Here is a 23,501-nt window from a genome sequence, read left to right on the forward strand (position 1 = left end):
TTTAAAAAAAAAAAAAAAAAAAAAAAAAAAAGGTATTAATCTGTAAAAAGGCAATTATCCATTATTTGAAAAAATTCTTATGAGGAATATCTCATTTTCCAACAATGCCATATAAATCATAGTACAACACTTAAAGTTCACACTAAGGAAACTGTTTTGTAGATGAAACAATTTCAACAAGTAATTGCAAAGCTCCAAGATATATCTTTTTTTTCCCCCCCAAACAGGGTGTCACCCTGTCACGCAGGCTGGAGTACGGTGGCCCAATCATAGCTCATTGCAGCCTCAAACTCCTAGACTGAGGCAATCCTCCCACCTTAGCAACCCAAATAGCTGGGACTAGAGGTGTGCACCACCACATCTGGCTAATTGTGTGTTTTTCTGTTTGTTTTTTGTTTTTGAGATGGAGTCTCGCTCTGTCGCCCAGGCTGGAGGGCAGTGGCGCAGTCTCGGCTCACAGCAAGCTTCGCCTCCTGGGTTCACGCCATTCCCCTGCCTCAGCCTCCCGAGTAGCTGGAACTACAGGCGCCCACCACCATGCCCGGCTAATTTTTTGTATTTTTAGTAGAGACAGGGTTTCAGCGTGTTAGCCAGGATGGTCTAGATCTATCTCCTGACCTCGTGATCTGCCCGCCTCGGCCTCCCAAAGTGCTGGGATTACAGTTTTGAGCCACCGCGCCCAGCCAACTGCGTGTGTGTGTGTGTGTTTTTTTCAATTTTTGTAGAGACAGGGTCTCTGGTATATGCCCAGACTTGTCTCAAACTCCTAGTCTTAAGTGATCCTCCTGCCTTGGCCTCCCAAACACAAGTGTGAGCCAGTGTGCTCCAGCCAATATATTGACTTTTATATAGAATTCTCTAGAGAGAATATTGTTGTACATACACATTTTACTAAGACTCTACTATACTTACTTGCTAAGATAGAAATGCAAATCTTTAATCTTTCACTGAGTACTACTCCCTTCCTATTACCTTAAAAAGGGGTTAGATCCTCAACAACATATATATATATATACACACACACACACACATACACACACACACACACACATATATATCACTTAACTGGCTCCATCTCCTAACATTACTATTTAGATTATGGCATGAAATTTCTCCTTGTCTTCCATACCAGAATGTCACCTCTGCTTCCTCTTTCTCCTTTTCCTTTCTTCTTACATACAATCAATTACAAAGTCCTATTGCTTCTTTCTTCCTATCTCTTGAATTCATATCGTACCTTTCGACTACTGCCCGTAGGCTTAAACCACTAAAACCACCTCCTAGCCAGACTTCTTATCTTCAAATACTGTTTACTCCAATCAATTCTATACACTGTCAACATGTTAAACTCTAAAAACTTTCAGCATGGTTGGGAAAGAACAGTAATAGTAGCTGCATTTAAATGAGCAGCCACTATGTACAATAAGTTACATATGTATTTGATATGTGTTATCTAATCCTCATATGCCTATGAACTAGGTAACTACAATTCCAATTTTACAGATAGGGAAACTAAGAAGTGAAGACATTAAACTTTCCTGAGGTCACAAAGCTAGTAAATAGCAAAGTTCAGATATAAAACCAGGTCTGTCCAAGGTCTAACTCTCTCCAAAGCCTAAATGCCATCTCGGGGTTGGCAAACCTTTTCTGCAAAGGGCCAAATAATAAATGCTTTAGGCTTTGTGGGCCACAGCATCTCTGTTATAACTCTTCAATTCAGCTGTTATCGCACAAAAGCAGCCACAGTGTGGCTGTGCTTTCATTTTGCAAATACCACTCTGTCAATTTAAAAGCTAGTAAGTCTAAAATGCAAAAGTTGTTACTAATCTGAGATTATATAGAATTATGAGATAGAACCCAGGCTGGCATACTCAAGGGCCAAATCTAGCCTGTCACCTGTTTTTAGAGTGGTATTTCCAAAATGACTTAAAAGTAATGATATGAGATCTTACACACAGAACTCAGATCCATAAAAAATTAAAGAATTTGGTACTATCATTGTTTTATTAATTTTTTTTTTTTTTTTTAAGACAACAGTCTCACTCTGTCACCCAGGCTGGAGTGCAGTGGCGCAATCTCAGCACACTGCAACCCCTGCCTCTCAGGATGAAGCGATTCTCGTGCCTCAGCCTCCCGAGTAGCTGGGATTACAAGGGCACACCACCACGCCTGGCTAATTTTTGTATTTTTAGTAGAGATGGGATTTCCCCATGTTGGCCAGCCTGGTCTCAAACTCCTAACCTTAGGTGATCCGCCCACGTCAGGCTCCCAAAGTGCTGGGATTACAGATATGAGCCAAAGCACTGGGCCTATGTTTCATTAAATATTTAGCAATCCAAAAACCATCACTCTTAGTGGGCTTTACCACATGGTATACATTCATGGTATTATTACTATATTTTCAACTTTGAATTTTTACAGATCTTTACTTTTTTTGTAAAAAGCTTTACAAAAATCTTTAAAAAATAATTCACTGTAACAAATTCAGAAAACACAGAGGTGCTCGGTACTGTGGCTCTCATCTATCATCTTAGCTGCTTGGGAAGCTGAGGCAGGAGGATTCCTTGAGTTTGAGGCAGTGAGATATGAATCGAACCGCTCCACCCCCAGCCTGGGCGACAGAATGTAACCTCATCTCAAAAAAATAAAGAAATAAAATAAAAACAGACAGGTATATATAGTAACAAACTTAAAAAAAATGTAGAATGTAGAATGATAAATCCTCACTTCAATCCTAGCCCCTAGAGGGTGGTCAGTTTCTTTGTTCTTTCTTTTTGAGATGGAGTTTCACTCTTGTTGCCCAGGCTGGAGGGCAATGGCACAACCTTGGCTCACTGCAAACTCTGCCTCTCCCAGGTTCAAGCGATTTTCCTGCCTCAGCTTCCCAAGTAGCTGGGATTACAGGCATGCATCACCATGTGTGGCTAATTTTCTATTTTTAGTAGACACGGGGTTTCTCATGTTGGTCAGGCTGGTCTCAAACTCCTGAACTCAGGTGATCCGCCCACCTCGGCCTCCCAAAGTGCTGGGATTGCAGGCATGAGCCACCACACTCAGCTGGGGTTGGTCAGTTTCTAAGAGTTTGATGTGTATGGTCCTAGAACACTATGGGTGCATGTGGGTTTTTCTGTTATTCATTTTTTGCTTTAAAAAAAATGAGGGCCGGGCGCGGTGGCTCAAGCCTGTAATCCCAGCACTTTGGGAGGCCGAGACGGGCGGATCACGAGGTCAGGAGATCGAGACCATCCTGGCTAACACGGTGAAACCCTGTCTCTACTAAAAATACAAAAAAATAAGCCGGGCGAGGTGGCGGGCGCCTGTAGTCCCAGCTGCTCGGGAGGCTGAGGCAGGAGAATGGCGTGAACCCAGGAGGCGGAGCTTGCAGTGAGCTGAGATCCGGCCACTGTACTCCAGCCTGGGCAGCAGAGCGAGACTCCGTCTCAAAAAAAAATAATAATAATAAAATAAAATAAAATAAAATAAAATAAATAAAATGGGATCAGCCGGGTGCGGTGGCTCACGCCTATAATCCCAGCACTTTGGGAGGCCGAGGAGGGCAGATCACCTGAGGTCAGGAGTTCGAGACCAGCCTGGCTAACGTGGCAAAACCCCATCTCTACAAAAAAGACAAAAATTAGCCGGGCATGGTGGCGGACACCTGTAATCCCAGCTACTCAGGAGACTGAGGCAGGAGGATCACTTGAACCTAGGAGCCAGAAGTTGTAGTGAGCCGAGATTGCGCCACTGCATTACAGCCTGGGTAACAGAGAGAGACTCCATTTCAAAAAAAAAAAAAAAAAAGGAAAAAAAGTCCGGGCGCAGTGGCTCACACCTGTAATCCCAGCACTTTGGGAGGCCGAGGCAGGCAGATCACAAGGTCAGCAGTTAAAGACCAGCCTGGCCAAGACACTAAAACCCCGTCTCTACTAAAAATACAAAAAAATTAGCTAGGCATGGTGGCAGTCGCCTGTAATCCCAGCTACTCGGGAGGCTGAGGCAGAGAATGGCTTGAACCCAGGAGGCAGAGGCTGCAGTGAGCCAAGATGGTGCCACTGCACTCCAGCCTGGGCAACAGAGCGAGACTCCATCTGGAAAAAAAAAAAAGAAAAAAGAAAAAAGAAAAAAAAAGTTGGTTTAGTTGGCACTCGTTGTCTAACAACTACCAAATTGCACTTAGGAAACTTTTCATATTAGTGTAGGAAACTTTTTGCAGGCCTAGTTCCCAGACAGCCAAAGGCCAGCTTTGTAAGCAGGTCCTTCTAACGACAGCAGCCTCAAGGCTGATACGTTAACTTTTTGTGCATAATATCTTACCCTCTGCAGTATCAAGAACAGATAACAAAAATATTTTTGAATCTCAGAGAAGAAATCAGACCATGAAAGTAGTCTTATTAAAAGGAGAAAAAGTCCGTATCTTTTTAAAAGCAAGATCATGCTAGAGCTTCCAAGTTAAGATTTTTCAATCAATGTGCTTTGATAAGCCACAATGGCTCATTCCTTTGATCACACATACTCTTTTCTTTCTTTCTTTTTTTTTTTTTTTTTTTTTGAGATGGAGTCTCACTCTGTCACCCAGGCTGGAATGCAGTGGCGGGATCTCAGCTCACTGCAACCTCCGCCTCCTGGGTTCAAGCGATTCTCCTGCCTCAGCCTCCCAAGTAGCTGGGACTATAGGCGTACCACCATGCCCAGGTAATTTTTTTTTTGTATTTTTAGTAGAGACAGGGTTTCACCATGTTGGCCAGGATGGTCTTGATCTCTTGACCTTGTGATGCGCCTGCCTCGGCCTCCCAAAGTGCTGGGATTACAAGCATGAACCACCGGACCCGGTCATACATACTCTTTTCTTCGCTATTAAGTTCTTTTTTTCTGTGTGTCTGGCAAATTCCTATCTGTTCTTCAATCCCATTCCTGAGTTAAATCATTCACTTTTGTGTTATCTCTACTGTTGCATTCATTACATCCTATTGTCAGTTAGTTGTTTACTTATATATCTTTCCTACAAAACTCTGAGTCCCCTGATGGCATGAATTTTGTCTCATCTTTGTACTCCTCAGGTCAAATACATAGACAGTCAATTTAGTAACAATATATAATAAATGGTAAGGAAACATCATATATTAGTTCTTAAAAAATTTTTGGAAACTAAATTTAATAGAAGGCTTAATATCATACACCAAATAAGTAATAATAATAAATAACGTAACTTTTTCTTTTTGTTTGAGACGGAGTCTTGCTCTGTCCCCAGGCTTGAGTGTAGTGGTGCGATCATGGCTCACTGCAACCTCCGCCTGCCGGATTCATGTGATTCTCCTGCCTCATCTTCCTGAGTAGCTGGGACTATACAGGTGTGTACCACCATGCCCACCTAATTTTTGTATTTTTAGTAGACACGGGGTTTCACCATGTTGGCCAGGATGGTCTTGATCTCTTGACCTCATGATCTGCCTGCCTCAGCCTCCCAAAATGCTGGGATTACAGGTGTGAGCCACCGTGCCTGACCAACCTAACTTTTAAGATGGAATTAGTTATGGCAGGATTAACAAAATCAAATATCACATCTTATAGAAGAATTTTTAGTGATCAATGTGAGGTTATGTTCTAAATTTCATTTCATAAAAGCAATATAAGGTCTGAATATCAAACAATGTACAAAGCAATATAAAACAATACTAATTACATATAAAGCAAAATACAATAAGACATCAACAAGTAAATATCACTAAATCAACCACAGTAACCCTGAGACACTGGAGTCTCTGAGACAGAAACATATTTGGATAATTATTGATCTCTAAATTTTAAATGAACTTAAATCTTTCTTAAGAACACATGATGGGCTGGGCACGGTGGCTCACGCCTGTAATCCCAGCACTTTGGGAGGCCGAGGCAGGCGGATCACAAGGTCAGGAGATCAAGACCATCCTGGCTAACATGATGAAACCCCATCTCTACTAAAAATACAAAAAAATTAGCCAGGCATGGTGGCGGGCGCCTGCAGTCCCAGCTACTCGGGAGGCTGAGGCAGGAGAATCGCTTGAACCCAGGAGGCGGAGCTTGCAGTGAGCTGAGATTGCACCACTGCACTCCGGCCTGGGCGACACAGCGAGACTCTTGCCTCAAAAAAAAACCACACACACACATGATGGCCGGGCGCGGTGGCTCACGCTTGTAATCGCAGCACTTTAGGAGGCCGAGGTGGGCAGATCGCCTGAGGCTGGGTGTTCGAGACCAGCCTGGCCAACATGGAGAAACCCTGTCTCTACTAAAAAAACTAAAAAATTAGCCAGGCATGGTGGCACATGCCTGTAATCCCAGCTACTTGGGAGGCTGAGGCAGGAGAATCGCTTTAACCCAGGAGGCGGAGGTTGTGGTGAGCCGAGATCATCACGCCATTGCGCTCCACCCTGGGCAAAAACGGCGAAACGTTGTCTCAACAACAACAAAAAAGAACACATGACCTGTTGTCTTGTTTTTAAAATCTGATCTGCCACAAATAACTTTAAAGTTTAACAGACCTGTGGGAATTACTCATTCCTGTTAGTAAATAACCACAAATGAAGGTCACGTATCTGTAAACCATGCACACATTTCCCACCTGCAACTAACTGGTTTAAGAAAGGCAGCATAGCAGGCTCAAGGGACTGCAGGACACCAAGAATTGTAGTCTGATGACTAGTAAACCAGCTCCACGTTTTGTTCATATTAGAAGTAACTCTTAATTACTTACTCTATCTTAAATTTAGGCCTCAACAATTTTAGTCCCCAATTAATGGGTCTGTGTATTTGATAATTCTATTTTAACATTTTGGTTAAATAATAATTTATGAACATTACCAGCTATAAGTAGCTGAGTGGTATAATATTTATTTAGAGAGCCAAGAGCTGAAAAAGAAAATTAAAGGTTGAAACAAATTTTATATCATTTTTTTTTTGAGACAGGGTCTCATCATGCACTGCCACCTTGACCCCCCAAGCTTAGGTGATCCTCCTACCTCAGCCTACAGAGCAGCTGGGATTACAGGTATGAGCCTTTGTATCATTTTATTTCAAAATGCTAAAAGCCTTAAATTCTATGACGTAAGCAAAGAAGAAATCCACATTTTTAGGTAACAAAATCAACTTAGAAGAGATATACTGTAAAACATGGTGACTATACTTAATAATATATTATAGGCTGGGCGTGGTAGCTCACGCCTATAATCCCAGCACTTTGGGAGGCCGAGGTGGGCGGACTATGAGGTCAGGAGATCGAGACCATCCTGGCTAACACAGTGAAACCCCATTTCTACTAAAAATACAAAAAATTAGCTGGGCGTGATGACGGGTGTCTGTAGTCCCAGCTACTCAGGAGGCTGAGGCAGGAGAATGGCGTGAACCTGGGAGGCGGAGCTTGCAGTGAGCCGAGATCGTGCCACTGCACTCTAGCCTGGGCGACAGAGTGAGACTCCATCTCAAAAACAAACAAACAAATAATAATAATAATAACAACAATATATTGTAACTGCTGAATAGAGATTTCAGGTGTTTTCACCACAAAAAATGTGGGGTAATGGTATGTTAATTAGCTCAATTTTGCCATCCCACAATGTATACATATTTCAAAACATCATGTTGTATACAATAAATAGGTATGATTTCTTTATTTCTCTTTTTTTTGAGACAGAGTCTCACTCTCTCACCTAGGCTGGAGTGCAGTGGTGTGGTCGCAGCTCACTGCAACCTCTGCTTCCTGGGTTCAAGGGCTCCTCCCACCTCAGCCTCCCAAGTAGCTGGGACTATAGGTATGTGCCACCACGCCTGGCTAATTTTTGTATTTACTAGGGACAGGGTTTCACCACGCTGGCCAGGCTAGTCTTGGACTTCTAACCTCAGGTGATCCACTCACCTTGGCCTCTGTAAGTGCTGGGATTACAGGTGTGAGCCACCTTGCCTGGCCTTCACTTATTTCTATTTTTATTTTTTTGAGACAGTGTATTGCTGTCACCCAGGCTCAGTGCAGCAGAGAAATCGTGGATCACTGCAGCCTCGACCTCCCAGGCTCAAATGATCCTCCCACCTCAGCCTCCCTAGGAGCTAGGACTACTAGGATTACAGGTGTGTGCCACCACACCTGGCTAATTTTGGTATTTTTTGTAGAGCTGGTGTTTCGCTATGTTGCCCAGGCTGGTCTCGAACTCCTGGGCTCAAGCTATCCACCCACTTTGGCCTCCCAAAGTGCTGGGATTACAGGCGTAAACCACCACGCCCAACCCAATATATATTGTTTCTGTCAATTAAAAAAACAGGCTGGGCACAGTGGCTCATGCCTGTAATCCCAGTAGTTTGGGAGGCTGAGGTAGGAGGATCACTTGAGGCCAGGAGTTTGAGACCAGCCTGGGCAAAATGATGAAACCCCATCTCTACTAAAAAACACAAAAAATTTAGCCGGGCATGGTGCTGTGCACCTCTAATCCCAGCTACCTGGGAGGCTGAGGCAGAAGAATTGCTAGAACCCAGGAGGTAGAGACTGCAATGAGTCAAGATTGTGCCATTGCACTCCAGCATGGGTGACAGAGCAAGACTCTGTATCACACACACAGAAGTCCAGCCTGAGCAACACAGTATATTATCCTTGCCACCAAAAAAACAAACAAACAAAAAACCACAAAACACACACACAAATACTTATATAGCCACAGAATAATCCATATACCCAGGAGGGTGTCACTTCTTATTCTATAATAAGGGCAAGTCTTCTGACTTCTGCTTTTAGAAATAATAGGCTGTTATGGGATCACTCACAATTCTTAATCCAGGAGTCACTAACCAGTTTTATTTCTAACCAAAACCTAAGAATAACCTCAAGTGTGCTGTGGCTACAAGGTAAAAAATAAGTCATTTCTAGTTTTCAGCTGCCATGAGATATAACCGGGATATGTTAAGCTCAGTTAGAGAAGTCATATTTTATTGGATTTAGTATATATTTAACTACTAGTAAATACTGGTACTAAAAACACTAGCAAACTTTCAGTCACTTTTTTTTTCTTAGTTGGAGTTTCGCTGTTGTTGCCCAGGCTAGAGTGCAGTGGTGCCATCTCGGCTCATAGCAACCTCTGCCTCCCGGGTTCAAGCGATTCTCCTGCCTCAGCCTCCCGAGTAGCTGGGATTACAGGCATGTGCCACCGTGCCCAGCTAATTTTATATTTTAGTAGAGATGGAGTTTACCATGTTGGTCGGGCTGGTCTTGAACTCCTGACCTCAGGTGATCCACCTGCCTTGGCCTCCCAAAGTGTTAGGATTACAGGTGTGAGCCACTGCGTCTGGCCCTTTTCTTTTTTGATATAGAGTCTCCCTCTTGTCGCCCAGGTAGGGGTGTAGTGGCATGGTCTTGACTCACTGCAACCTCCACCTCCCGGGTTCAAGTGATTCTCCTGCCTCAGCCTCCTAAGTAGCCAGGACTACAGGTGTGCACCACTATACCTGGCTAATTTTTGTATTTTTGGTAGAGACAGGGTTTTACCACGTTGGCCAGGCTGGTCTTGAACTCCTGACCTCAGGTGATCTGCCTGCCTCGACCTCCCAAAGTGCTGGGATTTAAAGGCATGAGCCACTGCACCTGGCCAGTCACTGTTTTAACATATCTATTAATTTAACTAATAATAGAGTATTTTATTATTTTATTTTATTTTACTATTTTTTTGAGACAGATTATCACTCTGTCACCCAGGCTGAAGTGCAATGGCATGATCTAGGCTCACTGCAACCTCCATCTCCCAGGTTCAAGCAATTCTTCAGCCTCAGCCTCCCGAGAGCTGGGATTACAGGAGTGTGCCACCATACCAAGCTATTTTTCATTTTTTAATAGAGACAGGGTTTCACCATGTTGGCCAGGCTGGTCTCAAACTCCTGACCTCAAATGATCCACCTGCCTTGGCCTCCCAAAGTGCTGGGATTATACAAGTGAGCCATCGTGCCTAGCCACAATACACAGCATTTCAGATAAAAATTATTCTATAAGACTTTACACATGATGGAGAATAACAAAAATGCTTTTTAAATTTGACTAATGAAAAAGCAAAGCTAAATAAATGTGCATTTTTACTAACTGGACCACATAACTAGAACTACGAGTATATTTTACTTTTATGTTCAATGATATATGAAGTTTGAAGCTTCCATCGTACAACAAGAAAATATTACAGCCAGGTGCGGTGGCTCACGCCTGTAATACCAGCACTTTGGGAGGCCAAGGCAGGCAGATCACGAGGTCAGGAGATTGATACCAGCCTGACCAACAACATGGTGAAACCCCGTCTCTACCAAAAACACAAAAATTAGCCGGGTGTGGTGGCACAGGCCTGTAATCCCAGCTACTTGGGAGCCTGAGGCAGGAGAATCACTTGAACCCAGGAGGCGGAAGTTGCAGTGAGCTGGGACCGCCCCACTGCACTTCAGCCTGGGCAATGGAGTGAGACTCCGCCTCAAAAAAAAAAAGAAAAATATTACATAGCTAGAACAGGAGATCTCTTTTAATCCATAAAAAAAACTAATAGGGTCAGCCGGGCACGGTGGCTCATGCCTATAATCCCAGCACTTTGGGAGGCTGAGGTAGGAGGATCACCTGAGGTCAGAAGTTTGAGACCAGCCAGACCAACATGGAGAAACCCCATCTCTACTAAAAATACTAAATTAGCTGGGCATGATGGCACCTGCCTGTAATCCCAGCTACTCAGGAAGGCTGAGGCAGGAGAATCGCTTGAACCCAGGGAGCGGAGGTTGCAGTGAGCCGAGATCATGCCACTGCACTCCAGCCTAGGCGACAGAGTGGAACTCCATCTCAAAACAAAACAAAACAAAACAAAACAAAAAACTAATAGGTCCCTATTAGATAAATATATTTCACTTCTCTTAGGTGTCCTGAGCTTTGCTTGTTTTTTTGTTTTGTTTGGTTTTGAGATGGAGTCTTGCTCTGTCGCCCAGACTGGAGTGCGGTAGCTCAATCTTGGCTCACTGCAACCTCTGTCTCCCAGGTTCAAGTGATTCTCCTGCCTCAACCTCCTGAGTAGCTGGGATTACAGGTGCATGCCAGCACATCTGGCTAATTTTTGTATTTTTAGTAGAGACGAGGTTTCGCCATGTTAGTCAGGCTGGATCTCCTGACCTCGTGATCTGCCCACCTCAGCCTCCCAAAGTGCTGGGATTACAGGCGTGAGCCACTGTGCCTGGTCGAGCTTGCTTGTTATACTTGAACAACTAATAAATGCAAGGATGTCCTATGAAGAAAAGTGGATGATAAGCAATATTTTTCTCTACTACCAAAATGGAAAGAGTTGGAACTGAAGACTCTAATATTTCTCCTATCTTCAGCTTTTCTCTGATACTAATAGATTGCCATCAGTGGCAGTAGGAAATGGATACTAGCCTGGCACAGTGGCTAACTCCTATAATCCTAGTGCTTTGGGAAGCTGAGGCAGGAGGATTACTTGAGGCTCGCAGTTTGAGACCAGCCTGGACAACATAGCAAGACCACAACTCTTAAAAAAAAAAAAATAAGATGGGCATGGTGGCATGTGCCTCTAGTCCTAACTACTCAGGAGGTTGAGACAGGAGGCAGGACCAACCAAGCCCAGGAAAACCTCAACGTTGCAGTGAGCCATGATTGTGTCGATGTACTTCAGCCTGGGCAACAGAAACAGACTGTCTCAAAAAAAGAAAAAAAAAAAAAAAGAAATGGACAGTAAATCAAATGTGATTAGAGCTGGAGGCGTGAATCACTATGTATCGATATTCAGTTAGCATTAACAATGTCTACAACATCACAAAACAAAAATAATTGCATGAAATCCTAGCGAGTTATTTCTTCAGTGTGCTAAAGGTAATCTCACAAGTTTACCTATTCTTTTACATATAAGTACTGTACCTGACAAGCTGGATCAAGACCCATTTTTCTTCTGAGGAATTTTTCTACATGCCCAATAGTTGCTTCTCCTGAAACTCGAACAAACTTCTTTTCCAATGGCTACAAAAATAGATAGATAAAACTATTTTTAGGTTAAATATACCTGTACATGCGTGAGATGTATGTATATATATGTAATGTGTAAACATTAAAGAAAATTTTACAGCAAAGATGATGCAATAGACTCTTGAAAAGACTTACTATGAAGCAAGTTAGTATACATAGCAGAGAAAAAAAATGGAAATTCTGCTTAGCTTTCCCTTTCTGAAAAGTATGTCAACAATTTTTCTAAATAGGCTTGGTTTATTTTAATGTTTCATTGAAAAAACAAAACTCAGAGTAAAATTTATTCATTCATTTCAAGTACTGAACTTACACTTCAAAGACACAGAGAAAACACCCAATACCAAATGTCTAAAACAACTTCGAGGCTGGGCATGGTGGCTCACGCCTGCAATCCCAGCACTTTGGGAGACAGAGGCATGCAGATCATTTGAGGTTAGGAGTTCGAGACCAGCCTGGCCACCATGGTGAAACCCCATCTCTCCAAAAAAATGCAAAAAAAATTAGCTGGGTGTCGTGGCATGCACCTGTAATCCCAGCTATTCAGGAGGCTGAGGCAGGAAAATCATTTGAACCTGGGAGGTGGAGGTTGCAGTGAGCTGAAATCACACCACTGCACTCCAGCCTGGGCGACAGAGCAAGACTCCATTTCAAAATAAATATATAATTAAATAAATAAAACAACTTTGTTTCTTCAACATAAAAACTACAAGGGGCTAGGTGAGGTGGCTCACGCCTGTAATCCCAGCACTTTGGGAGACCGAAGAGGGTGGATCACCCGAGGTCAGGAGTTCCAGACCAGCCTGACCAACATGGAGAAACCCTGTCTCTACTAAAAATACAAAATTAGCCAGGCATGGTGATGCATGCCTATAATCCCAGCTGAGGCAGGAGAATCACTTGAACCTGGGAGGCAGAGGTTGTGGTGAGCCAAGATCGTGCCGTTGTACTTCAGTCTAGGCAACAAGAGCAGAACTCCGTCTAAAAAAAAAAAAAACCAAAAAACAAACAGAAACAAAAACAAAAAACTGCGAGGAAGAAAAAACAAGATGGAGAAGGAATGGCGAGACTAAAAAACATTAAGAGGTGTAAATGACAAACACATTAACCAATTACAACGTATGGACCTTACTGAATCCTGATTGAAAAACTATCAAACTATTTTCATGGGATAATGTAGGAAATTTAAATAGTGCATGAATATTTCATCAAGGGATTATCTGTAGTATCATTATTATGTTGCCATAAACAGATACTTAACATGAATTTATAATTATTGGAGTGGTGTGTACATGGGGAGTTCATTATACTATTCTGCCTACTTTTGTGTAAGTTAAAAAAGTTTCATAATAAAGGGATTTCTTTTTCCTTTTTTTTTTTCTTTTTTGAGACGGAGTCTTGCTATGTCGCCCAGGCTGGAGTGCAGTGGCGCAATCTCAGCTCACTGCTAGCTCCGCCTCCCAGGTTCACACCATTCTCCTGCCTGTCTCCCGAGTAGCTGGGACTACAGGCGTGCACCACCACGGCCAGCTAATTTTTTTTTTTTTTTTTAGTAGAGAAGGGGTTTCACTGTTAGCCAGGATGGTCTCAATCTCCTGACCTTGTGATCCGCCCACCTTGGCCTCCCAAAGTGCTGGGATTACAGGTGTGAGCCACCAGGCCCGGCCATTAATTTAATTTAATTTAATTTAATTTATTAAATTAAATAAATAAAAATGTATTTATTTATTTCACTTTTTATTTTGAGTGAAAAATAAAAAGATCACTATCTAGACATATGTGGCTGGAATGTGGGACACAACAGTTTGAGGTGTAGGAAGTGATAAGTAGATGACAGAGTTTGAAAATAAAAATTAATGCCTACCTAGCTCCCATCTCTCTGAGACAACTAAGGATGCTACGACCTCATGCAAATGAAAAGCTGAAGTAATCAGAACTAAACAGTCCCTTTCAGGAAAAGTACAAAGTGTTTTTCTAGGACTTACAGACTGGGAGCCTAGAATGGCTACCCAGGGAACCAAGGCACACATTTGTTCCATGTTACAGCACTCAGCTTTCCTATCTGTAGAGTAGTTTGTTCTTAAGAACTTTCCTGGCCGGGCGTGGTGGCTCAAGCCTGTAATCCCAGCACTTTGGGAGGCCGAGACGGGCGGATCATGAGGTCAGGAGATCGAGACCATCCTGGCTAATACGGTGAAACCCCGTCTCTACTAAAAAATACAAAAAACTAGCCGGGCGAAGTGGCGGGTGCCTGTAGTCCCAGCTACTCGGGAGGCTGAGGCAGGAGAATGGCGTGAACCCGAGAGGAGGAGCTTGCAGTGAGCTGAGATCCGGCCACTGCACTCCAGCCTGGGTGACAGAGCAAGACTCCGTCTCAAAAAAAAAAAAAAAAAAAGAACTTTCCTGACTAAAACTCATAAAGTATATATTAGATAGGTATTTTATTTTTCTAGGTGTCTTGGGCTTGCTTGTTATACTTGAGCAACTGATAAATGGTCTGCCCATTATTACCACAGTACAGCATATAGAATAGATGTTGAGCGTAGGCACTCTAGGCACAGACTACCTGGGCTCAAACTTCCTAGTTCTGAGTAGCTGGGACTACAGGCGCCCGCCACCGCGCCCGGCTAATTTTTTGTATTTTTAGTAGAGACAGGGTTTCACCATGGTCTCAATCTCCTGACCTTGTGATCCGCCCGCCTCGGCCTCCCAAAGTGCTGGGATTACAAGCGTGAGCCACCGCGCCCGGCCTGGTTCTGCCATTTTCTAATAGTGAGTCTTTGGGCAAGTTCCTGAACTTGTCTGCGTCTCTATTTGTAAAATAGATAAAAATAGCACCTGCTTCATACAATTATTATGAAAATAAGTTAATGTATGTAAATAACTAATAAAAATACCTGTCACATAGTAAGCACAGAAGAGTTGTTAGTGTTGTAAGCCATTTGTCTCTAAGATTATTTGTATCATTTTGCTCTTTATGTAAAGGATTTTAACTTTGTTTTCTGTTTTTGAGATGGAGTCTTGCTCTGTCACCCAGGCTGGAGTGCAGTGGCGCGATCGTGGCTCACTGCAACCTCTGCCTTCCAGGTTCAAGCGATTCTCCTGCCTCAGCCTCCCAAGTAGCTGGGACGACATGCGTGTGCCATCACGCTAATTTTTGTATTTTTAGAAATGGGGTTTCACCATGTTAGCCAGGATGGTCTCGATCTCCTGACCTCATGATCCGCCCACCTCGGCCTCCCAAAGTGCTGGGAATACAGGCGTGAGCCACTGCGCCTGACAGATTTTAGCTTTTGAGACGGAGTCTCACTGTCACCCAGGCTGGAGTGCAGTGGTGCAATCTCGGCTCACTGCAACCTCTGCCTCTTGGGTTCAAGTGATTCTCCTATCTCAGCCTCCCAAGTAGCTGGGACTACAGGCACCTGCCACCACGTCTGGCTAATTTTATATTTTTAGTAGAGATGGGGTTTAATCATATTGGTCAGGCTGGTCTCAAACTCCTGACCTCAGGTGATCCACCTGCCTTGGCCTCCCAAAGTGCTGGGATTACAGGCATGAGCCACCGCACCCGGCCCCAATTTCTTAAACCCAGTAGAAAATGATTTTATTGTTTTATAGGGCTGTCATTACTAAAAGAGAAAACTAAAACAAAATTTTCTTTTTTTTTTTTTTTTTGAGACAGAGTCTCGCTCTGTCGCCCAGGCTGGAGTGCAGTGGCCAGATCTCAGCTCACTGCAAGCTCCGCCTCCCAGGTTCACGCCATTCTCCTGCCTCAGCGTCCCGAGTAGCTGGGACTACAGGCGCCCGCCACCTCGCCCGGCTAGTTTTTTGTATTTTTTTTTAGTAGAGACGGGGTTTCACCGTGTTAGCCAGGATGGTCTCGATCTCCTGACCTCGTGATCCACCCATCTCGGCCTCCCAAAGTGCTGGGATTACAGGCTTGAGCCACCGCGCCCGGCCTAAAACAAAATTTTCATGAAAAAAATGTAACCAGTGATGGGCTCAAACAAAAATTCTAACATAAGCATATACATATATATGTTTTTGAGATGGAGTTTCTCTCTTGTTGCCCAGGCTGGAGTGGAATCATGGGGTCTTGGCTCACTGCTACCTCTGCCTCCCGGGTTCAAGCGATTCTCCTGCCACAGCCTCCCAAGTGGCTGGGATTATAGGCGCGAGCCACCACACTAATTTTTGTATTTTCAGTAGAGACAGGGTTTCACCATGTTGGGCAGGCTGGTTTCAAACTCCTGACCTCAGGTGATCTGCCCACCTAGGCCTCCCAAAGTGCTGGGATTATAGGTGTGAGCCACCGTGCCCAGTCAGTTTTTTTGTTGTTTGTTGTTGAGACAGAGTCTCGCTCTGTCACCCGGCCTGGAGTGCAGTGGCGCGATCTTGGCTCACTGCAAACTGCCTCCTGAGTTCACGCAATTCTCCTGCCTCAGCCTCCCAAGTAGCTGGGACTACAGGCGCCTGCCACCATGCCCGGCTAATATAGTAGAGACGGGGTTTCATCATGTTAGTCAGGATGGTCTCTATCTCCTGGCCTCGTGATCCGCCTGCCTCAGCCTCCCAAAGTGCTGGGATTACAGGTGTGAGCCACGGTGCCCGGCCTGTTTTTTTGTTTGTTTGTTTTGAGATGAAGTTTTGCTCTATTGCCCAGGCTGGAGTGCAGTGGCGCAATCTCAGCTCACCGCAGCCTCTGCCTCCAGGGTTCAAGCAATTCTCCTGCCACAGCCTCCTGAGTACCTGGGATTACAGGCATGCATCACTATACCAGGCTAATTTTTGTATTTTCAGTGGAGACAGGGTTTCCCCATGTTGCCCAGGCTGGTCTCAACTCCTAACTTCAAGTGATTCTCCTGTCGTGGTCTCCTAAAGTGCTGGGATTACAGGTGTTAGCCACCACACCTGGCCAAGCATATATTGTTTCAACCAGATACATTTTTATATCCCCAAAATGTTTACACCAAGCAAATTACAAACAATGCTTCTATTCAATGTTTCTACTGAATCTTGGCTTGTGTATTTAAAAATATCAACAGCTTTATTGAGATGTAAATTCACATACCATTAAATTTACCCTTTAAAAGTGTACAATTAAACGGATTTTAGTACATCTACAAAATTTTGCAACCATCACTGCTATGTAATTTCAGAATATTTTCATTACCCTAAAAAGAAGCCTGGCTGGGCAAGATGGCTCATGCCTGTAAATCCCAGCACTTTGGGAGACTGAGGCGGGTGGATCACCTGAGGTCAGGAGTTTGAGACCAGCCTGGCTAACATGGTGAAACTCCGTTTCTACTAAAAATACAAAAAGTTAGCTGGGTGTGGTGGGGCACACTTGTAATCTCAGCTACTTGGGAGGCCGAGGCAGGAGAATTGCTTGAACCCAGGAGGCAGAGGTTGCAGTGAGCCCAGATTGTGCCATTTCACCCGAGTGGTTGACAGAGCAAGACTCCGTCTACAAAAAAAAAAAAAAAAAAGAAAGAAACCTGTACCTCTTGGCAGTCACTCCCCATTCAGCCTCTTCCCCAAGTCTCTGCCAACCACTAATCTGTTTTCTGCTCCTGTGGATTTTCTTGTTCTGCACATTTCAGATAAATGAAATCATGTAATATATGGATGGCCTTTTGTGACTGGCTTCTTTTCCTTAGCATCATGTTTTCAATGTTTACCCATGTCAGACCATGTATCAGCACTTCGTTCCTTTTTACTGTCAAATAATACTCTATTATATGGAAATAGAACATTTTGTTTATCCATTCATCAGCGAATAGGTTATATACATTGTTTTCAATTTGGGGTTATTATAATGTTTTTTGAGATGTTTCACTCTTTTGCCCAGGCTGGAGTGAAGTGACATGATCTCAGCTCACTTCGCCGAGTTTTCCACTCTCCCGGTTCAAGTGATTCTCTTGCCTCAGCCTCCCAAGTAGCTGGGCCTGGCTAATTTTTGTATTTTTAGTAGAGATAGGGTTGTGGCATGTTGGCCAGGCTAGTCTCGTACTCCTGACCTCAAGCAATCCACTCGCCTTGGGCTCCCAAAGCACTAGGATTACAGGCATGACCCAATGTCCCCAGCCCAATTTGGGGTTATTATTTAAAAAATTATATTTTTCAAATCAAATCCAAATAATGTGTATACAATGTAATTAACTTATATGTCCCTTGAGTTACTTTTATCAATAGGTTTCATCTGTAGGTTTATTCTTCATCTCTTTCCTTTTTAATTTATTTGCTGAAGAAACAGAATTGGTTGTCATGTAGTTTTCCACTATCTTGATCTGGCTTATTATATTCCTACAGTTCATTTAATATATCTCTCTCTTTTTTTTTTTGAGACGGAGTCTCGCTGTGTCGCCCAGGCTGGAGTGCAGTGGCACAATCTCGTCTCACTGCAAGCTCTGCCTCCCAGGTTCACGCCATTCTCCTGCCTCCACCTCCAGAGTAGCTGGGACTACAGGCGCCCGCCACCACGCCTGGCTAATTTTTTTTGAGGGTTTCACCGTGTTAGCCAGGATGGTCTCGATCTCCTGACCTCATGATCCGCCCACCTCGGCCTCCCAAAGTGCTGGGATTACAGGCATGAGTCACCGCGCCCAGCCTAATACATCTCTTTGTCCCCTGTATTTCTTGTAAATTAATAAATAATTAAATCTAGAAGCATAATCACCTTCCTAAATGTTTTGGCAAGGACCCTTCAAGGTGGTATTGCTATCATGTTTTTTCATGTGTGAGAATCACAGCTACATATTCTGGGTTGCACATGTGTTTCTGAGGAAGCAGTAGACTAAAACTTTATCTCTTTTTTTTTAAGACAGTCTTACTCTGTCACCTAGGCTAGAGTGCAGTGACACAATCACAGCTCACTGCAGCCTCAATCTCCTAGGTTCACGTGATCCTGCCACCTTAGCTTCCTGAGTAGCTGGAACTATAGGCCCATGACATCATGCAGAGCTAACGTTTTTATTTTTTATAGAGACAGGGTATTCCTATGTTGCCCAGATTGGTCTCGAACTCCTGGCTCCAAGCAATCCTCCTACACTGGCCTCCCAAAGTACTGGGATTACAGATGTGAGCCAACGAACCTGGCCTAATATTTCAATTCATTCTCTAGTTCTTTCTTCATGAGGTTTTAAAATTCTGTTGGACTGACTACTGCAAGTTATTAGACAGACATCTTCAGGGAACACTGGTGGCATATATCCCTGTGCTTAAACCATACAAAAACCTATCTGCCACTATCCCACCCACCACATGGCTACGAGAATTTCCTAAAGCTAAACACCACCAGTTTGATGTTTTGCAACTTAGAAGAGGTTCAATGCTATCAAAAATCATGGGGATTTATGTTCAGATGTAGTGGCTCACACCTGTAATCCCAGCACTTTGGGAGACACAGGTAGGTGGGTCACCAGAGGTCAGGAGTTTGAGAATAGCCTGGCCAACATGGTGAAACACCGTCTCTACTAAAAATACAAAATTAGCCAGGTGTGGTGGTTCATGCCTATAATCCCAGCTACTCAGGAGGCTGAGGCTGGGTTCAAGAATCGCTTGAACCCAGAAGGCGGAAGTTGCAGTGAGCCGAGATTGCGCCACTGCACTCCAGCCTGGGCGACAGAGGAAGACTCCATATTAAAAAAAAAAAAAAAAAAAAATTGTGGGGACTTAAAACTGCATTCCCTCTATCACATCAGTCTCTGAGACACATGTATAATATGCTTCATCCAGAGAATTACCTATCAATTCCTATGCTTTAATTCATGTCTCTGAGCTAGTGTGTTCATAAAACAGTACAGTATATCCAACTAGGTATAATTCACCTAATTTTCAGTACAGGCTCGACAAAGTCACTGAAAATCTGAACAGATCAAAGTCACCTATTCCTTGTATATTTACCTCCCAAGTAACTATAAGGTCTGATTTACCCCCTTTTTTAAAAGTTACCTTTTCCTGATGACTCGCATTATAGTAGTAACACTGTATACAATGGTACCTGTGATTTTGGAATCTTTAAATCAACTCTGAACTTAAATATGTTACAAAGGAGTTCATTCTTACCTCTAAAACTTCAGTGAATAATTGAAGTAACAAGTAGGGCAAGATAACTTGAGCAAAAAATGTTACATGCAAATAAAATTTTAAGCTCACATTTAACTCAAAATGCCAACTACGCAAAAAATGTTTTGAGACATTTTTTATCACTAAATTAACATAGCATTTGGATTTAGTTTTAAAAAGTATTCACTTAAGTTTCCTTAGACTACTGTTCTGAATGAACAAATTCCTACTTAATAACTTTTATTCATAAATCTATAAAATATTATTAAATGTACTTCATATTTAAATAACTTTATACAATCTCCATTTGGTTGCTAATGTGACTCGAATTTGTGTGCTACAGAGTCCTCTTGTGAAATGAATGAAAAAAAAAAGTAAAATACCTTAAAATGTCCCGTGCCTTCATTAGCACTGAAAAATGAGAGCAAAATTAATCAATATTTAATACTTTAAGCTATATGTTTAATCATAAAACAACATATATATTTGAGAAACATCAATTCATTGTAATTCTAAAACACGGTCACCTGAAGTTTTATGAAATAAACAAATGTAATTGTTATTTCTGCCACCTAGTGGTTAAGGCAAAGGCAGTTTTATGCAGTATTTTACACTACTTTCTATACTTAATTTTAGAAGTTAAAAGTATATTCTTTGTTATTTGATGGAAAATATGAGAATTTACTTATTTCTTCCAGCTTTATTAGGGGATAATAGACAAATTAAAATTGTGTATATCTATAGGTTTTAAGATGCATATATACCGTAAACTAATAAAATCAAGCAAATTAATATATTCATCAGCTCACATACTATTTTACTGTAGTGAGAACATTTAGGATCTACTCATCAATTTTCAAGTATATAATACATTATTAACTGTAGTCGTCATGATGTACAATAGATCTCCAGGAAAAAGTATATTCTTAAATATTAGATTCCCCCTCATCCTGCATTTAGCATCCTAACATTTTACAGCTTAAAGTCTGATTTCATGTTTGTTTTTCTTTTAATCATAATTAATGTGATTTTTCTCTCTATAGTAATGTTTACAATATAAAATTTCTTACAAGAAGGCTGCTCTGCTTCCTATTGCTTTTCTTGCAGAATAATTACCTGGACATAATTTTACTGTTTCCTTTTCACCTAGAAGCCTACAGATTTCTTGGTTAAATCAATTACTTTTAAGCCATGAGGGAGACAAGGGGATCTAACTTTTTGTTGAGAAAGTACTATGTGCCAGGCATTGAATTAGGTATTCATATATTGTGCATGTTTTTCACTTAGTTCTCACAATAGCCCTGCTAATCAGGTATTAGTACCCCTTTCTACAGACAAAAAAAAATTAAGCTCACAGAGGTCATAACTTGCTTTGGGTCACACAGAGCTGGTAGGTAATAAAACTGAAATTCAAACTCAGGTGTGCCTAACATCAAAGCCAATATTCTTTCTTCCTTATGTTGTGAAGATTAGACAAGTTCACAACTGCATCATTTCCAAAGTATTCTTTTTCTTTCTTTTTTTTTTTTTTTTTTTTTTTTTAAAGACATAGGGTCTTGCTCTATCACCCAGGCAGGAGTGTAGTGGCTCACTGCAGCTTCAACCTTCTGAGCTTAAGTAAACTTCTTGCCTTAGCCGACCTGAGTAGCTGGGAGTACAGATATGTGCCACCATGCATGGCTAATTAAAAAAAAAAAAAAAAAATTAAGAGATAGGGTCTCACTATGTTGGCCAGGCTGGTCTCAAAACTCCTGGCCTCAAGCCATCCTCCTGCCTTAGCCTCCCTGCGTACTGGAATTACAGGTGTGACCCACCACACCCAGACTCCAAAGCACTCCAGCCTGGGCAACAGAGCAAGACTCCGTCTCCAAAAAAAAAAAATTTAAAAAATAAATAAAAAGAAAAAAGTAAGAGAGATACAGAAATATATAATTTATATATTACAAATAAACCTATAAATGATTTATTTTATATATCAATATATAAATGTAAACTGTAAATCCGTAAATATACATATAAATATAAAATATACACATAAATAGAATGCTAAATTATCTTAGAGTTATAAAATAAAACATCCCATTCATTATAAGAATTATCTCTGTAGAATACACGGTACATGGGCATCAGCCTCTGCCTGAATATCAAAAGACAGCTTTTGATATTCAGCTTAACTGACAAGTCAGCAATTTCATTTGTGGGTGACTTTGTTAGAAATTGCTTGCTTGCGGCCGGATGTGGTGGGTCACGCCTGTAATTGCAGCACTCTGGGAGGCCGAGGTAGGTGGATCACATGAGCTCAGGAGTTTGAGACCTGCCTGGCCAACATAGTAAACCTCCGTCTCCACTAAAAATACAAAAATTAGCCAGGCATGTTGGCACATGCCTATAATCCTAGCTACTCGAGGGGCTGACACAGGAGAATCACTTGAACCTGGGAGGCAGAGGTTGCAGTGAGCCGAGGTCGTGCCACTGCACTCCAGCCTGGATGACAGAGCCAGACTCCATCTCAAAAACACACAAAAAATTACTTGCTTCCACTTAATCAAACAGCTTCACCCAGTAACATATACCTAGTAGTCATAGTTTTGTTTTCTGATATTGTGAATCAGACCAATTTTTCTTTTACTTGGTAGCCCTTTAAAGATTTTAAACTAATTTGAGGGACTTACCATTGCTTTATTTCCAAATGAAATATTTTTGTTCCTTCTGCTACCACATAGGACACATTTTCAAACTTTTACCATTCTGGTTATACCTGTTTACCAATATATCTCTTAAAATATGGTATCCAGAGCTGAACACAATACTCAATACTAAGGCAGTATAGAGTGGCATACTACTCTCAGGTTTACTAAACATCACTGAGCTTAAAATGGCATTAAATTTTTGCTGTATCACACATCTCGTAAAACCCCATTCTCTTTGGTATGCAGGTGTGTATGTATTATAGCACCATGGACCACTTAACTTTTATTTTTGAATGACCCTGCATTATTTTAGTAGTCATATTGATAATAATTTAGACTTAAGAATATCATATGTTGATTCTTACAACAGTCCTTTGAGTTGCTATTGTAACCTCCAGTTTAGAAATACAGAAACTGATGATCAGTTCAGAGAAGTCACATCCCAAGGGTTACCTACCCTGAGTTAGTCTTCAAAACCTATACTTTTTTGACATACCATGAGGTCTGTCTTGGGTTATTTCTTTTTATAATCTACACATAGAAACTATAGAACAAAAAGGATAAGAGACTATCTTAAGATCATAAAGCCGGGCACAGTGGCTCACGCCTGTAATCCCAGCACTTTGGGATGCCGAGGTGGGTGGATAACCTGAGGTCAGGAGTTTGAGACCAGCCTGACCAACAAGGAGAAACCGCATCACTACTAAAAATACAAAATTAGCTGAGCGTGGTAGTGCATG

At 42.2% G+C, this 23,501-nt stretch overlaps 1 protein-coding gene across 3 annotated transcripts in view; it reads right to left on the reverse strand.

The window, feature by feature from the left end:
* Positions 1-23,501, reverse strand: part of PCGF6 (polycomb group ring finger 6) — a 49,502-nt gene that overhangs the window by 13,045 nt on the left and 12,956 nt on the right. For all 3 annotated transcript variants that reach the window (XR_003121136.1, XM_025396712.1, XM_025396711.1), the window contains 2 exons: positions 20,455-20,482; positions 11,903-12,001 (listed from right to left, as the gene is read on the reverse strand). Coding sequence is in view for 2 of the 3 variants with exons in the window: in XM_025396712.1 (XP_025252497.1) it covers positions 11,903-12,001; positions 20,455-20,482 (127 nt within the window). In the remaining variant the exon portion in view is untranslated. The remainder of the gene's footprint in view (positions 1-11,902; positions 12,002-20,454; positions 20,483-23,501) is intronic.

Source organism: Theropithecus gelada, chromosome 9 (genome assembly GCF_003255815.1).
Source record: "Theropithecus gelada isolate Dixy chromosome 9, Tgel_1.0, whole genome shotgun sequence".
In the NCBI taxonomy this organism is placed as follows: Eukaryota; Metazoa; Chordata; class Mammalia; order Primates; family Cercopithecidae; genus Theropithecus; species Theropithecus gelada.